Consider the following 22576-nt stretch of genomic DNA (forward strand, 5'->3'; position numbering starts at 1 on the left):
ATCAAAGGAGAACAAGGGATGAGTTTAACAGACCCCAACACCATTTTGCATGGTAAGACTGTGATGTTATTTGCTGCTCTGTACTATTTGGATATTATCCACCCACTGCTTGATGCCTCTGGAGGAGCAGCTGCCCAGATGACTAACTCTGACTCCCACAATGGAGAAGACAACACTCCAGAGCTATGGAAGAACAATACAAGCAACAATGAAGAACAAAACATTTCCATGTCACATTTAAAGCCAGAAACACTACACATCCCATTTGTCTCCATCCTCTAGAGAATTATTTAATCATTACTCAACAATGCCTGGGGCAAAACTCTCAGGGTTTTGGGTTTTTATTTTGTCAAGGAGAATTACTATATTTTTTTCTCTCGTATACAACTTTACCAGACAATGGTTGAGATTATTAACAAAAAAATGAACACTGCAGCATGCACTGCAGTAGTAAAAGACAAGCAGAAACAACTCAAAACTGTTCAAATATGGAGTTCAAAAAAGCGCAGATATGGCAACATCCCAAGAGCTGACCTGACTTAATGAAACTATGAACTCCTTTTAGCTAGTACACTTAGACACCTGACTGAGAAAGCCTATTGTTAACCAGAACAACTACAAAATTATGCACTAGCATTGTTAAAATATGTTAGAGTTCTACCTCACCAGTTCTATACATATGCGTGTACTTTAGATTATTTCATGTTATCAATATGTCCATTCACTTCTGCTTGTTTTTCCTGCAATGACCTGTCAAGCCTTCCTGCTTTCTTGAGCAGCCCCAGTGGCTGCAGTTCTGCCTACCCACTCACCAAAGCACAGTTGGGTAGCTGAAGAATAGCAGAGTGTTACCCTTGATACACTTTTAGTTTTAACATGAACATACTAAAGCACTTCAGCCTGCTTAGCAGTCCTGAACAAAGGCAATCACAAGAATCATGCACTCAAGCATAAGCATGTTTTTACAGTGAATGATTCTCAAGAACACCCCAAGTATTTCCAGTGCCAGTCCACAGCACAGGCAAGGGTTGCACTCCTGTTGTTTGATTTGGAACTGAAACAGTCTGTGCTTCTTGAGAGAGACAGATCAAGTCATCAGCCAAAACAGGAGCTTCTGGGTCCATCTCCCCCACTCCTTGGTGTCCTAGATTGCAAGGCAATGTGTATCCTATTTGTCACCTGTTAGAGGTGGGGCAGTTATTTTCTGTTAATTGGGCAGTTTTCTTTATCTCTTCCACAACCAATCCTCCCTCCAGGGAGACATCTGCTGTTAATGGGTCATTGAGTGTCACTGCCCCATCCCATTGTGAGATGCTCTGCTCAGAGGGAGGAGCCAGCATTCCTAACTGGATATAATCTGAGATTTTGGGACCCCAGCACAGCATTTTGCACTGGATTCCCAGAGCAGCTGTCTTTTCCACTGGATTCCCAGAGAAAGACCAGGCCTATCTACACCACCACTGGATCTTCAGAAGAAGCCTACACCCTTCTCCAGGATCCCTGCTTCAGCAGAACTGCACCTGCTACTCCAGGAGGGCTGCAGCCACAATTCCATTTGGACTGCTACCAACACCCCGACCCACAGGGTGTCAGGCTGTATTCTGACTCTGTAAGTGTTGTTTTGTACTACTGCATTGTTTATTTTATTTTTATTTTTATTTTCTTCCCTAATAAAGAACTGTTATTCCTGCTCCCATATCTTTGCCTGAGAGCCCCCCTAATTTCAAAATTATAACAATTCAGAAGGAAGGGGATTACGTTTTCTAGTTCATGGGAGGCTCCTGCCTTCCTTAGCAGACACCTGTCTTTCCAAACCAAGACACTTGCATAGCTTGGGTCCTACTAGCAGCTCTTCAAAGCTTCTGTTAGCTACTCATCCAAAACAAATGAGGGTAGGAACTTCATGCAATGCCTCACTGTGAGGAAGACAGCTCCTCTTAGGCAAACAGAACTTGTATTTCAGCATTTCTTTGCTCCCACTTCTCAAATCAGTCTCAAATGCTGGCCACACGCAGAATGATGCTTCGTGAAAGCACAGTGTGTTCTAATAAAGGGCGACCAACAGCTAGCTGGGTGTTCTGAAAGACAATCCACATGTCTGGGGACGAGCCAGGCAAATTCCTGTCTCTCCTCCAGAAAAGATTTTAAAAATCACAAAAAATCCAATGCAGCTCAGATACCACAATCAGCAATTATGTGATGGTCTTACAATAAGGGACATATCAGGTGAGATACTGCAACACAAAAGCTCTTTGTAAATATGCTCCATACAGTAGCTTGAAGCAGAGTCATGATTTTAACAGCTACATTGAAATGGTTTTTTTGCAACTAGTCGACAGTTCATGTCAAAACAAAAAAATACAAATGATTTCAAGTTTTCTTCCTTCTGAAAAATGTTTGGTAAATGCTATGACAGGCTTGTTTCCCTCCTTGAATGCCAGATACACTCAACTAAATGTAAAGAAAACTCTAAAAGTCAACTTGAGATCTTAGTTCTCTTGGATCACTGCTATATTTTACTAAAGATGTATCTATCCAAGCTACATACTCAATTTCACCTGCATAGCCACTGAGGATAAGTCTTGTACCTGTTCACCCATGGACAAGCAAAGGAACCTTTGATAGATTTACAAAAATGAAGCTGAGCATTAGGGCAATAAAAAGCCTGCCTTGACTTGCACCTTGGTGATTTGTAAGAAAAGCTGGAAAGCACCCATCCAGTTCTGATCTCCTACCAGTCTACCTGGGAGATCAGGGCAAAAAGTGCACTAAACAAACATTCTGATCAAATTCTTGATGCTTAGTTGAAACAGTTGGCACTTGGCTTGAGTGCCAGTATCACTGTCAATGATGGAGAGTCACTCCCCCTTCTACCCTGGTGTCTATCAATACACAGCAGTCATTGTTACTTCCATAGTAACAATGCTGCAGAGATCATGGCAAAAGAACAGGGAAGATAGTGGCTGGGGGGTTGGAAGCAGACAATCTTTAAGGTCCCTTCCAACCCATGTCATCCCATGACTCTCTGGTAGAGCAATAGGATGTTGTACTGGACTGATGAAATAGCTGGCCAAACACTGTGCACCCAACAGAAACCAAAAGGATAGGGCTCCTCTACAGGTCACAAGAGTGCTTGTAAGACAGATGGACCTACGGCCCAGATTTTAACAGATTACAGAACTCACTGGACAGATTTTAACTCGCTGGAAAATTTAGAAGGTATTCTGATTTTATTTTTAATGTGGATAGTCAACAAACACAAAGCACATGGCTGTAGATTTTTCTTAAACTTAATAATCTTGGAGAATTCATTTTATCCTTCTTTCATGCATACAAACTCATCCAAATTCAAGATTCTCAGAATCTGATAAGTTTCCTTCTCCTTGGGGCAAGGGGTATTAATTAGGTGAGCTAGTGAGATGTCAGCATTCAATCTAGGAACACTTGGGTGGATGATTATTTGCACACAACTCAGGCATTGAAGGGAAGGACATGACATGATGGACTCTGTTATCTCTTATCTTTCAGATAATTTAAAATCTTAGCTGAACCTATGTCCCTGTAAAACGACGACTCAAACACCCTGCTTTCCCAAACTACTCCAATTTTAGATGCTAGGATAGATATTCAAAAGCAGTCAGCCCTTACAAAGCTCTGCTACAAATAAGTTTTCTGGCAATTATCAAAGGGATCCAAATTAGGACAGATGGAGAGCACTTATTAAAAAAAAAATCTAAAATGCAACTTATTCTTCCCAAGAGATTCACGTTTATTCAATGTTCACCAAAAAGGCAAAACATCAGGCTGAAATATTGAAGTTCCAGGGCAGCTTGACTTCCAAGCCACTATTTTGCTAGCAAAATCTGGGTAAAAGACAAAGGTGGAATCCATTGCACATCCCATATCACAATATGAGCCCTTCTTCTGTGTTCTCAGAGGCAGAAAGATTTCTGGAGAGTGAGTTCTGTGCCAGCATCCCATATCCCAATAAAACGGGATGAGAGGTTGCCTCATGGTGCTTGAATGCAAGGGCAATCAAAAACTACCTTCTCTCATATATGGCCACTCTTTTCTCCTCCCACTCATTTGCTAATCATCAGATATCCCCTACCCAGTCTTTCCATTCTTCCTGAACCCAGCTCATCCTCACCATTGGCTTTGATTCCACAAAAAGACTTTTGCTAACTAGGGGATACAGAGAAAGGTTAGGTTTTCCATCTGTCCCCATCAAATCAGTTACTGTTTTCTTAAGCCAACTTTAAATCCAAGATAAACAGAAAACTTGAAGCAACTCAATGTCCTTAAGTCTTTGTGGAATGCATTAATCTGACACCTTGACCAGCTATGGTCATCCATTTTATTTGGAGTACAACCAACAGGTCTTCACGTTCTCTTCATGTAGCTTGCATACTAGGAGGAATTCCCAAGTCTGATTCTCCTTCAGGAGGCCTGCAAAGGCTTCCCTTCCTATCATGTACCACACAGAGTCTAGAGCCATAGAGCTGAGCTGAGGAACACAGAGGCTGGGAAAATAAGAAAAAACAAATCCACTACTACTCAACTGTCAACACAATGTTTACAAATAGACTTCAAAGCAAGGTGTAAGCTTTGCTTTCCAAAGTGATTTCATTACTTCTCCCAGCCTCCCCTGTTTCTCAGTTTGGACAACAGCTGGCATTTACAGCAGTCCAACCAGCCGCATTATAAAGCGTACATCCGAAATGTAGCTCAGGGAAAAAATCTACAGAGACAGCTAAGACTTAAAAACTCCATCTCATAGATGGTGTGTAGGAGGTGGAAAGAGGCACTGCTAAATCTGTTACCTTTCCTGTGAATGATGAGTACACCACCCCTTCCATAAATAGACCCCAGAGGAAACATTATGCTGATGACTGTGAAAAAGCAAGCTCACCACTCTGGCTCAGACACCAGGTCAGCTGTATGTGAACACATGCCCTCCTCCAAAGCTCCTGGAATAACTATTACTTGGGTTTTTCTAAAAAGTAAACACAAGGAATCTATTAAGAAGAATGGTTCTTAAAAAGAATGTAGCCTCATTTCAAGAAGCTGTTTTATAAACTCCACACTAACAAAAGGTAACAACTGACACAAGGCTCCAATAAAAGCTTCCATCTTCCACCTGTGGGTCTGGCAACACTCTATTCTGCATTCTATCACAACAGCCATCACTAACCCCACCTGCCTTCACCTTTTAAACTTTTGCTATGCCAATATATGCCCATAAACCCTGTCTCCATGCTGTGGACAAGGAAGAGAGTGTAGCTGCTCAATGCATTGGTCCAGCATCATCAAATACAGCAAACACACTTCAGAAAAAACTCCAGGACCATAGTAGAGATGAGGAGAGGGGAGGAAATCTTTCTTCCATCTGAAGATCTGTGCCAAACCAATGACTTGACTCCTGATCTGTTAGAATCATTTTCTCCAGAGAGGGAAATTAATTCAGCCTCCAGCTCTATTTGATCTCTGACCTTTCTCTACAAAACAATTTGCATACAGTATGTCTGAACTCAATCAGTTCTATCTTGAGGGATTTTTAAGATCATCTGGTGCATGCACAAAATTAAAAATGACCCAGCCATTAAAACTGATGCTATTAAGAATTTGAACAGAATCATTTGTTCAGATCAACCATAGAAAGTATTAGCTAAGTCAGACAGAGGTTAAACAAGCATCTCTGAGCACAGTCCTTACAGGGCTAAGATATGCTGGTTGTTAAGTAATGAACTGAAGTGTTTGATGCCACCAGAGTAATATCATTTTTAATTGACAGAAGTATATTCATTAGGCAAAGTATAAGTGTTTCATGCACACATTGTCATCTTTAAACTGCATTATGGATATAAATTCTACCAAACTGGCCAGCAACTGCATACATGCTTGTAATTAAACCACACGTTTCAATACCTTTAAAGTATTAACTTATTACAGATTATTAGCTTAGTAATTAAAAACACTTCAAATTAGAAGTAATCAGAAGCTCACAGTGAGCTCTCAACACCAGAGATGCTAACAGGTTTTACAGCTTCCAAGCTCCTTCCTCAAGGCTCACAGAAAAATCAAGCGAACCTGCAAGTCTTAAAAGTGCACTGTAACCCAGCTCAATTGCCCTTGTCATTTCCTTCCCCTAGCACATTTTGCATTACAAGACATAAAAACAATTTTCTTCAGATGAGATAGCTCGTTTCAACTACTGCTTCTTGCCTTCTTCATCTTGAATTCCCTGTTAGAAATACTGTCTCTATGGATAAGTAGAGATTTCTTGTGACTGACACATAACCTGACACCTTAACTGAATTTTTCACACCACTCCAGGGCAATGCATGTTCATTCAGACCACAATGAACCCGTCGGGCCTTAAAATCATCACAGGGAATTAGTAAGGGGAAAAAAAAAAATCCACATATCTTCCTTACATATAGGAGCACAGGAAGAAAGACCTACATTACACAATTAAAAGGTACAGCAGAGGTCAGCCAAAGAAGCCAAGAGCCTTTGCTTCATCCCACAGCCCCTGAGAAGAAATATGCATGGCTAACATAATACTGGCAGGGTATCAGCTCCTCTAGGTGATGCCCCTTCTACACAGGAGGGAGTGGGAGGTGGGACAGAGGAATTAGGCTGCTTCAAAGGCACAAATCTTGCTTTATGTCTTCTGAAGGAAAGGCAATTTGAGACAGTTCCTCTTTCTGTTCATAGCTAACCCACCAAGCAAAGTAGTTCTATACTGGCTGCATCTCCTCATTTTGAGCTTGATTTTGACTTTTCTGACCCAAGTCTGGCAAACCTCCAGGGCATGTGCTAATAAAGCAAAAGGAAATAGCTCTGAAAGCTAACACCAAAAGTTTGGAGGGCAATCAATATGTCCAATACACTTCAGAATCAGGCTTTCTGCCTGCTTCAGTCTTGCAAAAAGCATGTTTTTTTGAAGGACAACTTTAGCAGCTCACACCTCCAGTTTCTTCATAGGGAATACTTTGCATTAGATAAGCCACTGGCAAAAAAAAATGTTTCCAATCTAAAAGTTCATATGCATTTCTGAGACATTCAATGTAGCTTTGTACAGTAACAAATCCCAGTGTCCAGATATATCATGGAAGCTTTTGAAATACTCTGAGACAAGTACTTAAAAAATGAAAAATTATTACCAATCATCCTTATCCAGGCCACTTAACTTACTCTAGCAAACAAATTAACACAGTTGAAAGCAGGTAAGAGCCAGAGTTTAATGACAGTTTACTGTAGGAAAGATGGATATAATCTTTCATTGTGTCCTAGCAGCTTCAAAAAAGTCCCAGACACCTGCAAGCTCTGTCCAAGCTTTTGTCAATAACTCCACAGATTATTTAAGAAGTCCTGTCAGTGGTTAAAATAGTCATGATAAGGGTGTATATCGTATTACATTAATATTTGCTAATCATCATCAATGATGATATAAGCTTCCTTTCTTCTGATAGTAACAGCAGCACTGCCAGTAATTAGGTAGTCCCAATAAAGCATCCCACCTTACTTTCATCCTCCCTCTCCTTCTTAACCTACAGCATTTCTTCAGGAGGGAGATGACATTGGATTGACATTCTGAAAATACAGATTGATCTCTATCTCCACAGAGAGGTATTTACTCCACATTTCAGTTCTTGAAGTTTATATAACCCTCATCATCACATCAATCCAAGACCCCAATTTGCTACTCATGCCTATTAAACATCCCGCTGCAGTGCTTTGCTGAACAGACTGGCAGACATAAACACACATTGCAGTGCTTTGCCAAAATGTCATTTCAGCACCATAAACTTTCACTGCTAGCTAAAAAAAACCTGCCAGCTGTAGTCCTTGGTTTTTACAACATCAGCAACCAGCTACCATCACAAATCCTCTGGAGACAATGACTTCCAGATAGGCGCAGAATGAATCACATTTAAGCTTCTTACCTTCCAAGACTTACCCACTGCTCCTTGGCTAGCAGAGGAAAGGAGCACTGAAACATGGCAGCAGATGCTAAGGAGACAGCTTTAAGCTTGCAAAACCCTTACCCTAAGTTGCCACTTGACAAACTATGTCCCATCTGAAATTGCTGAATCTTTCACACAAAGTGGGCAAGAACAGGAAAGTTGGCATGAACGTATATCATCCCCAAATGAACTTAGAAGTATTCCTCTCACCAAGTAGCACCTTCCTGAGTATTTAGCATAGGATTGGCAACTATTTAGAACAGGAAAAAAAAATCTGTGAGTACTGCATGAAATCCCATAGATGGATACATAGGAAAAACTGGGACACTACTAAATGGAACTGGTTCCATGGTTAGCCTGAGAGAATTCCATAATGCAATGGCCATAGGTAAGTTACATGGAAACAGGATATCAAGGCCATGGGAGGTGGAAGGGAGACCAGAGTAAAGAAGAGGCAGGAAACAGAGCAGACTGCAGACAAGCAAACCCTTATAATAAATGCAAAAGGCAGACTCCTGGTAAAGGATGGGGAATGTCTTTTTCTTCTCTCTCATAAGTTGAAGAAAAAGAAATTAAAAATGGTGTTCTATTTGAAGACTTTACAAATATTATCTCATTAGACATGAACAACTCCTAGTGGAGAACATGTTTATCCTTCTATCAGCTGACAAACAATTCTTCTTGGAGACCAAAGGAGATAGGCATATTCAGATTAAGATGGGAGTACTTAATTTCTCCACAGTCAAAGATAAACCTGAGGTTAAGCAATTGCTAAAAAACAAAGACCAATATGATGCCACCCAAAAGCTCCTTAACTCAATCCCTCCACAGATAATTAGGAATTACAGTCAGAAGCAGTGAAGGCAGCAGGTAGACCCTGAATAAAATGTTCTCACAGCAAGGAAGCCATTAGGAAACCAGGAAAACTCCAAGACCTTTATATTACACTGACATTTGCTCCTGAATTAATGAAGAGCAATAACCTCCAGGATATTTTGATAACACCTTATGAGTTTTCTTTCCTCAAGTTCTGCTTAAGTCACAGATATGGAAATGCTCTGACAGAGAGAACATGGCTTTCCTTCAAATACTGCTTTGCCCTCTGAGAAAAACACTGGCAACATGCCCCACAGAAAACTATTTTCTCTGCCAACCAGGGAGGTCAAGCATAAGTTGATATTCAAAGTTCTACCAGCACTTCAACACCCTCTTCAACAAACACAAAAACTCTAGCACTTCTTTCTACAGTCACCCATCTTCCACCTTCTGCTTTTTCTGCCCCAAGTACTGTTATTTTCTGTGCAGAATTCATTTCTATATTGCCCAGCCTAATTTTAAATATTTCAAACAGAGGTGTTAAAAGTCACATAAAATTAATCTACTCACATCCAGAAGGGCTACCAAAATGTGCACATACCTGCCAAGGAGGAAATGACAGGTAAGAAAAATCTTATAAAGCAAAAGAAAGGTGGAAGAAAAACATTCTATGTCCTTGCTGGCTTTGTGACTTCTGTACTGCTCCTATTAATCAGCATATTTTATGTGGGCATCATTAGCACATTTCATCAAATAAAATTTCCTGTAAATATTGGAATCTGCTTCACACACTCCACACTGTTCTTTACTGTGCCATTAGGCAGTATCAACATATACTAAGCCACATATGGAGGCTTGCCCATGTGGAAACACCAAGAGAAAACAGAACTGCATTAATGAAACTGCATTGAGTGGCCTCAACTGTAGCTGTAATGTGCTTCCAAAATAAATTCAAACCACTAAATCACAGCAACTTGCCTTCCAACAGTCACAATTCATACTGGATTGCAACACAATTTCACAGGTCTACTGACATTCATACCTCTGTACAACCCAGATGAGTCATGAGCTTTGCCATCAAAAAAATACATGTGCTTGTCATGAGGAGGAGATTGGACTGTGTACATAAAGCAGATTTGAAACTTTAATATCACCTGCCTATGGGTGCCTTAGGACTCCTAACAAATCAGAGTTTGCTGTTTCTAGAATATGCATTAGCTTTATAGAATGAATTTCTTATAGATATTTTAGTACAACACACCATCATTAATTCTGAGAGCAGTAAGAAAAGCTCTACCAAAATAATTCAGCCCAGCTCTGCTACAACCAAAGAGTTATGTCAGCTCACTGACAGTTCCACTTCCTCCAAGAACTTAAAGAAGCAGCTAATAAAGGCTTTCTCTTAAGAAGGTCCTCCATGAATCAGCTCCTCAGCAGTGTGGATCCCCTAATGGGAAATCTATCCCTCATTCTTCCACTCTCAATCAATCTCCAGACGTTAAAAAAGAGACACTGCTAACAGCTGCTAAATATCCTCTTTGTTTTGCAGCAGCCACTCATACATCACACAGAGATCAAGAATAAAATGGTAAGGGGAAAAAGAAAACCTACCCCAGACTATATGCTTTGCACATGATGATTCAAATAGAAATTTGAGAGCAAGTGCTGTCTGACTGATGTTCAGCTGTGACTACCTGAGCAGGTCTTCTCCTACCAATCATCTAAACCACTTTGGTTTCCTTGAGGAAGACTGACTGTGTGCTAGTTATCCCACCAAAAAACCACCCTATGGAAGCTTGCAGGGCCAGGTTGATGGGGCATTGAGCCACCTCAATAGTGGAAGGTGTCCCTGCTTGTGGCAGGGGGGTTGGAACTAGATGACCTTAAAAGCCCCTTCCAACCCAAATCATTTTATGCTTCCAAACCATTGCTGTAAATGCTCCCACACAGCAGGCAGGAGTGTCACACCAGAACAAAGGTGAGGCCCACCCTGAACAACCAGAAAGTCCATCTCTCTACACAGCACAAGAGAAAGTGGCACAGCTTGCTTCAGGCATAAAGGGTCAGATCTACATCTGCCTGGTAGGCCTGCTAGGGAACTAGATTATTTAAAATATGCAATCAAACTTATCTGTTCTCTACCATGACTTTTATTAGAGCCATGCAGGGTAAGAAGTAGTTGAGGAGGGCAATTAGATGCTGTACCCATAAAGCCTGCCTGCTCTAGAGTCCCTACAGAAAATATTTAACTCCAGAAGTTAATTGGGTGGAGGCTATTTCTGCATCTGGCACATCAAAATCATACTGAAGTTTCCTCGCTTAAATCAAGGCTTGATGTTTTGCTCATACTAAAGACTCTGGGAGATGTGCTTGCTCCAATTAAAGAAGAACAGTTTCAGTCTCATGCAGTCTCATTGGGGTCTGTTTGCCTTTTGGGACACATGTAGCAAATAGCAAAAAATGGAATGCAAAGGTGAAAAACTCTCTAATTCCCTTTCTGAAAAAGGAAATGGGACATCTCTGCTCCACAACTTTTCCTTTGTGTTTTTAGCCAAGCTTTTCAAAATTACTTGACTAACCTATAGACTGGAAAGATGGGGAATGGTGCTCCTTCAATAAGCCAAGCATCCTGTACACTATACTGAACATTAAGGTGGTCAGAGAACCAGGAGATCTACACAGCCAATCAAAATACACAGTTCCACCTACGCCCAAATTCTGCAATGATCAGACCTACTTCTAGAATTTTATTTAAAACAAAAATGTACATTAAAATTAATTTTAAAAGTTCCAGGAATTTTCCATGTGGCATTCAGTATTATGGCACTGTAGCAAAGAAAATATGTCAAATAGATCTCAAAAAGATAAAAAGAGACAAAACAAGAAAATGCCTGTTGAAACTTTTCAATTACCAAGCTAGACATTTTTATCGTATGCAGGTAACAAGGAGAGCACTAAAGCAGTGTTGGGGAGTTTAATGTTGGTATTCAAACTTTGGAAACTGATATCCAAGATAACTTAAGTAGAAGACAAATATCATCCCTAAGTTAATTCTGCCTAAGACTGCTACAGAAGGGTTTTAAACTGATCTCTGTTTTTAAAATCAAAGTGTAAAGTGCAAAAACTCAGGATTTTATATTCAGCTTTTTTTTTTTGTTTTTTTAAACTACAGATGGCAATCAAAACTTCTTTGGGAACACACAGGAATCTCAGTTTGCAACAAGACAAATCAGATATCTTTGAAAGAAGTGATATTGCTTATATTCAAGAAACTGATCTTTAATAAAGCAGAAAAGTATCCTTCCTTCTGCCACTGAAAGGCAAATTCTCAGAGACACGGACAGGGCTTGCATTCTTTCTACTAATAAGGTTTCCCAAATGAACAAGTAACAGATGACTGAAGTACACTATGATGTTTGGTGTCTTAATCAAAACTGAGTTGCCCTCACCAAAATTAAAAGGTGTTTCATCATGTCTCATGGAGCTTCCCTGTAAGAAGGATCAAAAAGGCTTCTACAAATTTTTCTATTTGATTATGGGTATTCCTCAAAGTGGATTCATTCACCCTGGCTCTGAACAAAGGATAATGTCTGTGGAAAATTTTGGTGGTTCCAAGATTACCTGTTCTAGAAAAGAAAAGAAGACAAGAAATTCTCTAAACCTGTGCGTTCCACTGCACTGAATGTTTATGCTATGACACTGCTTGAATTCTAAGGAGTGCCAGGAAAGGCAGGGGGTGGGAAGGGGAGATACAGCTAACTTGCCATTGCTTTTACTCTTAATTTTCACATTAAATGCAATTAGCAAGGGCTCCTGCTTAATTCTCATTTTCTATAGAAGAAAACACCTAATGCCTAAATTGTCAGTCTCGACACAGGCTTTTTCACTGAAAGCTTCATAATTAAACCAATGAGTTGTATTATCTCCTCAGGAAGCATATTGCCTACCTACTTGTTATCTGCTACTGTAACTTTGTGTTTTCAGAGCTATTTATTGCAAATGTGTTAAATCAAGAGATACTATTAAAAAAAAAGGATTTAGCACACAGAGATACCAAACATGATCCATGCAGAACATGAAAATTTTAGGGACAAGACCTGTTCTTCTATCTACTTTAGCAGAACTTACAGCACATGAAATCCATATGACTATAGCACCACAGGGTACTCAAAGAACCTTGACATTTCAGCTTGACTGGGAATTATGGTGCCAGAACAGTAAAAATAAAATTACTCAGCATGGAAAGCATAGAAATTGGCAACTGTTTATTCTTGAGATGCCAGGGAACCAAATGACATGGATTCAGTGAGGTTAAGAACTTCAATTGGTTAATTAACTATCTGAAAACAAACTTTGTAATCCATATTTTGTTTTCAAAATATTATACACTAGACACTCAGCTGCTGATACATCCTCCCCCCCCCCATTTCTATCCATAGATTCAGGCTGACTTGCAAATAGAACAGGCGTGTTCATCTCTGCATTAAATGCAACTACTAGTAGTTTTTACTTTCTTAAAAACTCACTTCAAAGACACACAGAACACAGGAATGAAACACACACAGGCACACAATAAATGTTTTATGAGTCAGTAAAATACTGCTTGCAGTACATTAGCCCTTTTATAATTAATTTGAGCCTACTAACCACCACTACCCTGGCTGTGTTTAGCAGTGAGCTTCTGCCAAAGCAGAAATCCCCCAGGCAGCCTGAGATGGGCACTCTCCAGTCATCCCTGTCTGTCACTGTCTCAGCTGTCACTCCACACTGCCTGCTCACACCAGCTGCAGGGCAGGTGGGTGGCAGGGGGGTGTCACAGCAGCCCTCCAGCCTGGCCTCACTTGGCTGCTTCAGCTTGTGCTTCATGCTCCAAAGCACACCGGCTTTTAAGGCTGCACTAAGCCAGCTTGGAGAAACTTCTTAAGAAAGAGTTTTACCAAGAATTTGCTACTTATTTCCTCTGCATAAGTATCATTGTATCCACAGGTTTTAAAAGAAAAGTATTTTTAATTAGTTGAAAGTCAAAACCGAACTTCCATCACAGCACAAGAAAAAAGCCAATCACCACACAAGACTACAGGCTTTCCCACAGGCAAGCAGCCCTAACACACATAACCTTACAGAGAGAGATAAAGGACACAAAGTTACATTGATACTTTTAACGCCTGGTTGGCACCTTCTGTTATCTCAGAAAGACTCACCCTGCTTCCTTCAAGGTCCCACTGCTACTCTGGATGCCCACTCCTGCCCTACCAAACTGTCAGTTTACCTGGAAAATCCAAGCAAAATCTATCTCACGTGCCTCCAAGCTGCAAAGGAATGCAAACACACCAGGTTTTAAAATAACAACATGTTACTCAGTGTTGATATCAGCATTTTCTAAATGGCCACTCATCCCTTGCAGAACCAGTAAAAGACAGAGGTGCAAGGCAGTCCAGGAGGAGTCACAGATACTCATCAGCAACATGGCCATACTGCATAGATGACTGAGAATCTCAGTCTAAAAATATCAGTATCAAGCCTCAAATGAATGATTTTACATATCTACAGAAGAAAACTCCAATTCAGAATAATGTTGCTATTAATAGAAATAACATGTGTGTACATTATGAATGTTCTTTCTTTTCACAGATGTGATTTTATTCTGTTACAGCCATCACGACTTACATTTAAGCTTTACAATACAGAGAAGAGATTTAAATGAAAGTCAGCAGACATTTGCTTTATACTTGATAATTACAGGGATCTCTCCCTATAGAGAGAGATAAAAAGGCATTAGTTATGGTCAATACTAGAGGGGGTAATTGTGCATTACAGCAGTGATGATCCTTATTACACTGAATTTCAAGAGTTGTGAACAGAAAAGAATATTCTCAGCATAAAACTATGCAGGAGCTTCAGCAGAAATGAAAAGCAGAGACTACTGTGACCATGCCATATCCATGTATCCCCTGGCAGGTCATTAGATTCTCCATTTTGTAAATCTTCCCACACAGCTTTTACAAAGATCCACGACTACATCAAAAGCACCATGTTACTTATAGCTGAAAAAAAGAGGGCTAAAAAAAATCCCCCAGGATTATTGATTTGAAAGAGAATAAAACTGCTTGTGAGATGTTTCCCAGACAATCTACCACAGTGCAATGGATGCCTACCACAACGTAATAGCCCTTTCTGCTCCCCTTAGTAAAGCACCAATAAGATTTGTCAGCGAGGACTACACTTCAACAAGGATAAAAAAGCTCCAGTTTTTAAGGATTTATTTTTACAGCTCTTCTGGACACTAACTGCAAATAAGATACACAATAGAACTTCATACTCAATTCCATGACAGCCACATTTTTGTGTAAGTATTAAATACTCTTCCTAATCCTATTTTTGTCTAACTCTCAAATGTTCATACAAAAAACAGCACAGAAGGCGGCATTTATCTCTTCCGAGTTATTTCTGTCACTTAAAAAAACCACTCCACACATTTTGGAAAGCATTGTTCCTGCCAGCTGGGGTCACTTTTCACCTAGTGCTAGTGGAAGAATATTAACTACAGCACATGATTAAAAATACCTACAGTGTTTTATAGGATGACCCAGAGCAAAGTTGATCTGCATAATTGAGGCTATTTAGAGGCATTTTTGAGATAGTGTCACTGTAGTAATGGAAGACAGTGACTCTCCAGATAGATCTTGACTTTAGATGCAATGTGTCTAACCAGTCAGTGGATTGGTACACAAACCCTCCTCTCTACAACTAGAGAGAATACAACTTGTGCTGTTAAACCTGAGATTTGCTGTTTGACCTTTCAGCACTAGCAGATTGCTTTTCAATCCCAAATTACTGGGAAAAACAGTTATATTTCTACGAAACTAAACAGCTATCCTACAGCAGCTGGTCTCCACTAGAGGCTCCTGAGTTCAGCACCACCACTAGGATCACACTTTAAACCATGATCCAAATTCACTAAAACACTTGAGATTTGTTAAGTTCCATGCCTAATCCCACTCAAGTTCCCAGATCCTGCGAGTCACTCAAAATACAAGCTATAAACAGCAGGCATCTTAGCTGTTGGTTTGGCACAACACAATTAATCCTGCATTCATACAACTGAGAGACAGAAAACACTCCATCTGCCTCTCAGTTCACAAGCCCCTCACTGCTCACTTCTTCACCTGGAAAAGACTGTAAATAAACCAACCTGTTTGGCCAACTGGTCCTTCTTCACCAAGCCAGTGGCTGCAGCGATGTTCCCTGCTCCTTCCACCGTCTTTTGCGCCACCGCCGTCACTCCCGTCACCACAGCTCCCCCAACATTGGACACCTGCTCTTTGGTCTTCTCAGCCACTGAGGAGAAGCAGAAGATGGAAAAAGACATGAATGATGCCTCTGGGAGCTTTAAGTTTTTCAGAGAATTTATCACTGACAGCCCAACATCATGAAAAGCCATAAGGCCATAAGGCATAAGTTACATTTTCTGTACCCCAAGTGGATCTTAAGAAATTAAACTGTCCATCTGGTAACGCTGGAGCAGCAGAGGTAAAAATAAACCTTAGCTGGGGCGCAATTTCTTTCATGTGAAAGATATCTGACACTTTCATTCATGTTTAACTGCACTTTAGGGAAGAAAAGACATTATTTAGGTGCTCTTATTATGTCCATCTCACTGTATAATATATCCTAGTTTGGAAATGCATTCCAATTAGTCCACCAAACTGCATGATACAAGGCATGCAAGACATGATTTTTTGCTTTAGACTCAAAAAATGTTGATTATTCCTTTTTTATTTTCTAAGATCTATTTCATCAAAAAACAGATCTATCAATGCTCAACCTGACCATTTCAAACAGAACCTTTTATCTGACCCACTAGAGATTTTTGTCCCAATGCTGATACATAATATACTAATTTATAAAAAGCCTGAATGTCAAAGGAAACTGGATTAATAGCTAACTTCCAAGCCCCAGGGAAACAACAACTCATTTAGCCTACATATACATCAGCAGTTGCCATTCTACCTTTCAGAATATCACTGGGGTTTTCTGCTCATTCATCCCCAAGGGCTCTTTCTGACAGCAGCTTGAACTACAGTGAAACTGCTCTAAGAAAAGGGATGGAATGACTTCATGCCTTCAAGTTACACACCCAGATTTTTAGCAAAACACATATGTACTCCCTCTAAACAAGGCAATGTTTTTCAAAAACACCTATCATATATCTTTGCCATTCTAACTAATCCTATTCTTTCCTTCAGGCTAAATCACATCTGATCCATAAAATGTATTCATACTTTATCTGCATCCTTTACAAGCACAGGATGGATTCTGCTTCAAAGTTAGGCCACCATTTCTGAGGTCTTTTTGGGAAGCACGTACAAACATTAGGCTTTCTGTGGATAAATTACATTTCTAACTCCTTACATAAAGGGCATCAGTTGTCCACATCACAGGGCAGGCAGCATGCATTACTATGATTGATAATAAAAAGCAAAAATTTGAAAAAAGCTAGAAGCCTAAACATGACTAATACAAAATTTTTATTAAAGACCCAAATTATAAATATCTGCTGACTGAAAATTGAGGCAGATAACTTAATGCTCATTCTAGCTAATTTAAAGGGATAAGTTAGTAACTAATTAAGTATTATCTCTTATGACCAGGAGCTTTCATTATAGAGTAGAACAACAGACTACACATTGTCTGAAATTAGAAACAGAAAAAGCCTGTTTCAAATAGCTCCCTCACTATATATGCTAATAACCCAAAAGTTCATGAGAAATTTCCTTGTATACATCCACTAGGCTATTGCCGTGCTTTTTTTAGGGGGGTGGAAAGAAAATCAAAAATGGGTTTTGCTGAAAAGCAAATGTTGCCCTCAGGGAAGTTTTGACTTAATGCTAGCAAGTGCAAAAAGACATCTGTTAAGATGCCCCATTTGATTATTAGCAGCTTCAGACCACAAAAAGCTTTGAATTTTATGCATGAAATTTTATATAAGAAGCTTTCCAGTAGGTTCTTGCAAACATATATCTTCAGATGTGTCCCATCATAACATGCTATATGTTGCAAAGCCTAGTGAGACCTGCTTGTGCTTGGAGTCTTTCAGAAAGAAACTAGGTAATGTTATGAAACAAACTTATTCATGCTGTTCCATATAAATCCCACAGGTGATGCAAAAATAATTCTAAAAAATAGAGTAGCATCTCATAAAAGTAGATTCAAAATTCAATTTTCCAATAAATACTTAAATTAAAACAAAAATAAGAGGAAATACGTTCCGGGTACATTTCAGTACTGCTTTTTATTTATTTCTTTCTGGGAAAGATGCTGGGGTGCATCCAAAGCAGCACAACCAGCAAGTCAAGGGAGGGGATTCTGGCCCTCTGCTCTGCTGAGACCCCACCTGCAGGGCTGCATCAGCTCTGGGGTCCCAGCACAGGAAGGATATGGACCTGTTGGAGAGAGTCCAGGGGACACCACCAAGCTGATTAGAGGGATGGAGCACCCCTCCTATGAAGACAGAGCTGGTGAGATCCTAATTGTGGCCTTCCAGTACCTAAAACCCTACAAGAAAGGTAGAGAGGAAGAGAAGATCCTGTGATCATGTTGGGACAGGGCAGGAGTAGATAACTTCAAACTACATGAGGATAGGTTTAGATACAGAAGAAATTCTTTACTGTGAGGGTGGGGAGGCAATGAACAGGTTGTCCAGAGAAGCTGTGGATGTCCCATCCCTGGAAGTGCTCAAGGCCACGGGGTCATGAGCAACCTGGTCTAGCAGAAGGCATTTCTGCCCATGTAAGGAGGTTAGAATCAGATCATCTTTAGGGTCTTTTCCAACCCAAACCACTGGGTTTGAGTTTATAATTCAGGATCCTTTCATTCAGTTAAATTCTTTTGTATGCAAGTGCCACACATTGTTTTGAAAACTTCCCTTTCCCAAAAACACTGAATGGCAGAACATGTAAAGTACAAACTCAGTAGGCTTGATGCTGACAAGGGCTCAGTTGGCCTTGACCAAACTCATCCTTTCTGATAAAATGGTAAAGCATGGTTGTACTGTGCTGATCATCACAGGCACAATTAGTTTCATTATCTCAAGCTCTTGAAGCACCTTCACCTCAAAACATGAAGAGACAGAGTGGAACAGAGTGCCCTGTGGATGCTGCAGTACAAACCACCTGATTCTCAATGCCATTATTACTCCCACATTTCTTACACTCTGTTGTCATGGCAGGTACAACCACCTACCATGAGCAACTACCCAGTGGCTGCTGTTCCCCCTGCTACAGGATTTTGGGAAGGCACAGTCTCAAGTACATTTCCTCCTCCCAGCAACACATTATCCTAGGAAAAGCAGAGAACACACAAACTCAAATGAAAAAGGAAAGAATCAGGCCACTAACACTGTTACTGGCACAACAGTAAGATACTGATAAAAGCAGTAACAAAAGCAGTGTACTTAAGACTGCTTCTATTTCAGACAGCCATGGTTTAACCCCAGCTGGCAACTAAGCACCACACAGCTGCTCAGTCCCTTCTTCCTCCAGCAGGATGGGGAAGAAAAGAATTGGAAGGGTAAAAGTAAGAAAACTCAAGGGATAAGAATGGTTCAATTGAAATAAAATAATAATAGTAATAAAAAATTATAATAAAAAGGAAAACAACAAAGAAAAAAAGGTATAAATCCTACAGGTGATACAAATTCAAACAACTGTTCACCACCTACCCACTGATGCCCAGCCAGCCCCCAAGCAGATGACCCCACCAACTTTCCCCACAGTTTTACTGCTCAGTATGATGCCACATGGTGTGGAATATCCTTCTGGTCAACTGGAGCCAGCTGTCCTGGCTGTGTCTTCCCCCAGTTCCTTGTGAACCCCCAGCTTTCTCCCTGGTGGGGTGAGGTGAGAAGCAGGAAATGCTGTGATGTGTATGCCCTGCCCAGCAATAACTACAACATCCCTATGTTACCAACAATGGTTCCAGCACAAATCCCAACCAGCCCCATACCAGGTACTGTGAGGAAAATAACCTCCATCCCAGCCAAAAGCAGCACACAGACACAGCATAAGAAAGCTGACACAGGAGTTACCATGGAAGATCTCTCACACACTGCTTCCAAAATCAGAGCCAAGAAGATAAATTGAGCAAACTATATAAATAGCACAGTTTGGCAAAAGCAATCATAGTAAGGAGAAAATCTTAGTTCCTGTCCCTAAGGAATAACTAAACATCAAAATCATTATCAGAGTGACTCCGATAATGAGATCCAGCCTGGTGACCCTAGAGCTCTGAAAACCCCACAACAGGAGAAGAAAAACCAAAGTAAGTTTCCAGTTTCATTTATTTTATTGCTTACACTAAGTAGCAATGGGGAAAGCACTAAGTGTGCACAAACAAATCAGTTCAGAATGCAGGGGGTTGATTCCAACTTAGTAAATTTATCTGAATACCAGGTTGCTTAATGATCTTAAGCCATTAAGTCTTTGTAAAATTGATATTAGCTTTGCACCACAGTGTTGAGACCCAGAGGAAATCAGCTTCTGCAGAGCTTTGCTGTGCTATGGCCTGATTACTTCTTTTATCTATGCAGAGACTGTCCATTCCATTAAATGATCCTGGGACAGTGTACAATGACCACACTAAGGGTGAATTTAATTTTTAACAGTGACTATAGCACTGTGCAAAAAGTATTAGCATTGAAGTTGTCTTTGCACTCCTTATTACAGACAACAGGGTAGCATACAGTATCAATGTAAAAGCTCCAGAGCAATTCAAAATAATAACTAGTTACTTTCAACCTTGAACAATAAAAGTAGATTCAAACCACAGAATTTCTCTGAATTGATGAACTTACCCTTGTAAGTAAGTTTATTGTACCAAATACACTTTTGAGTAAGTATAAGTAAATTATAGTAGGTATTTCAAACACTAAATTTGTCTTAAGTACTTGAAGAACTCATTTACAAAGATGCCATAAATATGGTGGTTCTTCAATTTATGTAATTTTCTGTAAGATACCTGATGGAGTTAAAGAGCAGGAATACAATGACTAAGAATGTTAAGAAGAACAAGAATGATCCTGAATAAATAAAGAATTAAGCAAAACACCTGACTATGGTTTACTACTTTCAATATTGTGTCTTCACTCACATGATTGAAGGACTAAGAGCTTTTTTGCCCTGACTTATTTACAGATAGTGCTTTATTTAGAATATCTGGAGATGGACTGTAAATATTTCATTTTTGATACTGTTCATTTCTGGGAGATGGGTAAGATGGGTGAATTATGCATCTACAGTCAAAGGCCAGGAGACCTTTCAATGAGGAAGTCAAGTCTAAACACAGGGCATACACCCCATAAAACCAATAAGCAAAGCTGCTTTTATCAGAAATTCAGAGAAAGGATGACCTGACAAATAACACACTTATCACATTCCAGTGACTCACAGCCTGGAATCCTCATTTCACAGTATCTTGATGTCAATAAATCTGGTACAATCAGGTCACATTTAGAGCAAGAAACACCTCAGACTAGTAATTCTGGGTTTGGAAATAAACTGACTGAAGAATGCAATTAGGTTTTTTAGCTCTTCAAGGTGTGTCATGTCACAGTCATTTCACCAGCATAAGGGCCTAAATCACAACTTATTCAAAGACAGAAAAGCTATCAAGAGTTTGGAACTCAGGCATTAAGCAAAGAGACTGCAAAACTGTGAACAATCATTTTGATCTGTGATTCTAGCTTGTACCTGTCTCCAAACTCTCAAATCATTTTTATTTACATAACAAAGTGTTTATTTCACCTCAGGTTTCACATGATGCTCTAGGGAGTTAATATCATAAGACCAGCACAGCTTGTGAACTCCCAGTCATATGAAAAGAGACAAGTAGGTCTTTACAAGCAACTTAAAAGGCACTTTTGCCACATCAACTTTAACAGCATTGATTTAAATGGATTTGATTTCTACATCAACCTCTCTAACATCTCTGTCTTAATGTTACACCTCACAGAACCACTACAGTGAACCCAAGTCTGTTTTTATCTACCTTCTCTTCTTGCCAGAAGAACTATTAATAGGCTTGTTATTATTTTTTTGCTCTTAAAATGTTTCCAAGCACTTGCTCTGTTCTTACACTGGCAAGTCCATATTGTTTCATTTTGGAAGCTGTGGCCTCTAGATTTTGCCTGCAGTCTTCTCTTCTCACTGCCATAGCTCAGCCTGTTCACTCCCTGTTCATTTTCCATTTTCACGCAACAGCCAAACATCTCAAACAGCTTGAAAGGACAGAAGATGGAAAGCACAGAACCCATTATTCCCAAGTTTTGGGTGTTCCACTTTGTGTCACCTGTTTCCTAAAGTGTGTGAGGAGCAGCTACTGTTTTGCCTAAAATCAACAGTAACTTCTCCAAGTTTTCTATTCACTGGCACAGCACATAACAGGTGTGGTCCCCTTATGTTTGGCTGCACAGTCTGTTTTGTACCTTCCAGAAGAAAATTTAAGATATTTTAAAACCTATTAAAAATTCTATTCACCCACTGAAAATTTCCTGCCTAATTAAATATATTGCCATCACATAAAGAGAGGCACAGCATTTGAGATCAGCAGTTTCTTTCAGGATGAGAAAGAGAAGTCCCCCACTGAGGTAGCCCACTAGAATCCCAGTGTTTCAGCATGTTTCATACATGTGCAAATGCCCTTGACTTAGATTCTACCACATCCCAGCTTGGTGAACATCACCTCTATTAACTTGCTTCCTAGTGCTGTGTAGCTGCTGCTCCCACATCTGT

General features: G+C 40.0%; 1 protein-coding gene across 2 annotated transcripts in view; it reads right to left on the bottom strand.

Annotated features, from left to right (window-relative positions):
* Window positions 1-22576, bottom strand: part of SNCA (synuclein alpha) — a 62947-nt gene that overhangs the window by 32224 nt on the left and 8147 nt on the right. For both annotated transcript variants that reach the window (XM_066548971.1, XM_066548972.1), the window contains exon 4: window positions 15982-16127. In XM_066548971.1, coding sequence (XP_066405068.1) covers window positions 15982-16127 — 146 coding nt within the window. The remainder of the gene's footprint in view (window positions 1-15981; window positions 16128-22576) is intronic.

This window comes from Molothrus aeneus, chromosome 4 (genome assembly GCF_037042795.1).
Source record: "Molothrus aeneus isolate 106 chromosome 4, BPBGC_Maene_1.0, whole genome shotgun sequence".
Taxonomy (NCBI): domain Eukaryota; kingdom Metazoa; phylum Chordata; class Aves; order Passeriformes; family Icteridae; genus Molothrus; species Molothrus aeneus.